A 738-nucleotide genomic window follows, 5' to 3' on the forward strand; every position below is an offset into this window, starting at 1 on the left:
CGGCTCTGCACCGCCCGCCCGCCGCGGAGCCGGCCAGCCCCAGCCCCAGCCCCCGGCGGCGCGACAGCAGGGAGCGGCGAGGGGCGCGATGGAGGCTCCGCGCCTGGCGCACACCATGAGCAGCCCCACTAGCCCCTGCGAGGAGGTGATCAAGAACCTGACCCTGGAGGCGATTCAGCTCTGCGATAGGGACGGTAAGTCCGGGCTCGACACGGCTAATCCCTACAGACGCAAGATGCTGCTGCCCTCATGGATGCTAATGCAAAGTAATCCCTGCGGCGTATGGTCCTTTGTTATCCCCCATGTATTTGTAGGTGCAAGTGTTCCCCACCCCTCCAGCCGCCGCCGCGCTCCTGCCGTTGAGAACAAAAGAAAAAAGAGAAGGTTGCACCTTGTTGGAGGGAAGGGAGGGAAACACGCCGCTCCCTAAGCCGTCCCTTGCGTTGCAGTGTGTTTACCCCTGGGCGAGCCTGCTGCGCCACCCTGCCCCTGCCAGGAATGGACGCTGGGGTTTATTCTGGGGGAGGCAATAAGGAGAACTGGAGCAGGCGCTGCCGAGAGTCCGGATCTAGAGACGGGGTAGTGGCCCTGGTGGGTTTTTTGTTATCCGTGATCTCCAAACTCCTTTGTATTGTAGGGCAGTTCCTGTGCGTAAAACACACAGACGAATCTGCTGCCTGGCGTGGGCTAGCGGCGAAACTTGTTGCCGGTCGCTTGTGCGAGCGATAAGGCGGGGAG

The 738-nt window shown here is 61.8% G+C and overlaps 1 protein-coding gene across 2 annotated transcripts in view; it reads left to right on the plus strand.

The window, feature by feature from the left end:
* The first annotated feature begins 86 nt into the window (after positions 1–86).
* PHYHIPL (phytanoyl-CoA 2-hydroxylase interacting protein like) overlaps positions 87–738 on the plus strand; it is a 37,709-nt gene continuing 37,057 nt past the window's right edge. For both annotated transcript variants that reach the window (XR_658144.2, XM_009290499.2), the window contains exon 1: positions 87–194. Coding sequence is in view for 1 of the 2 variants with exons in the window: in XM_009290499.2 (XP_009288774.1) it covers positions 89–194 (106 nt within the window). In the remaining variant the exon portion in view is untranslated. The remainder of the gene's footprint in view (positions 195–738) is intronic.

Source organism: Aptenodytes forsteri, unplaced genomic scaffold, assembly GCF_000699145.1.
Source record: "Aptenodytes forsteri isolate BGI_AS27 unplaced genomic scaffold, ASM69914v1 Scaffold349, whole genome shotgun sequence".
NCBI classification, from domain to species: Eukaryota; Metazoa; Chordata; class Aves; order Sphenisciformes; family Spheniscidae; genus Aptenodytes; species Aptenodytes forsteri.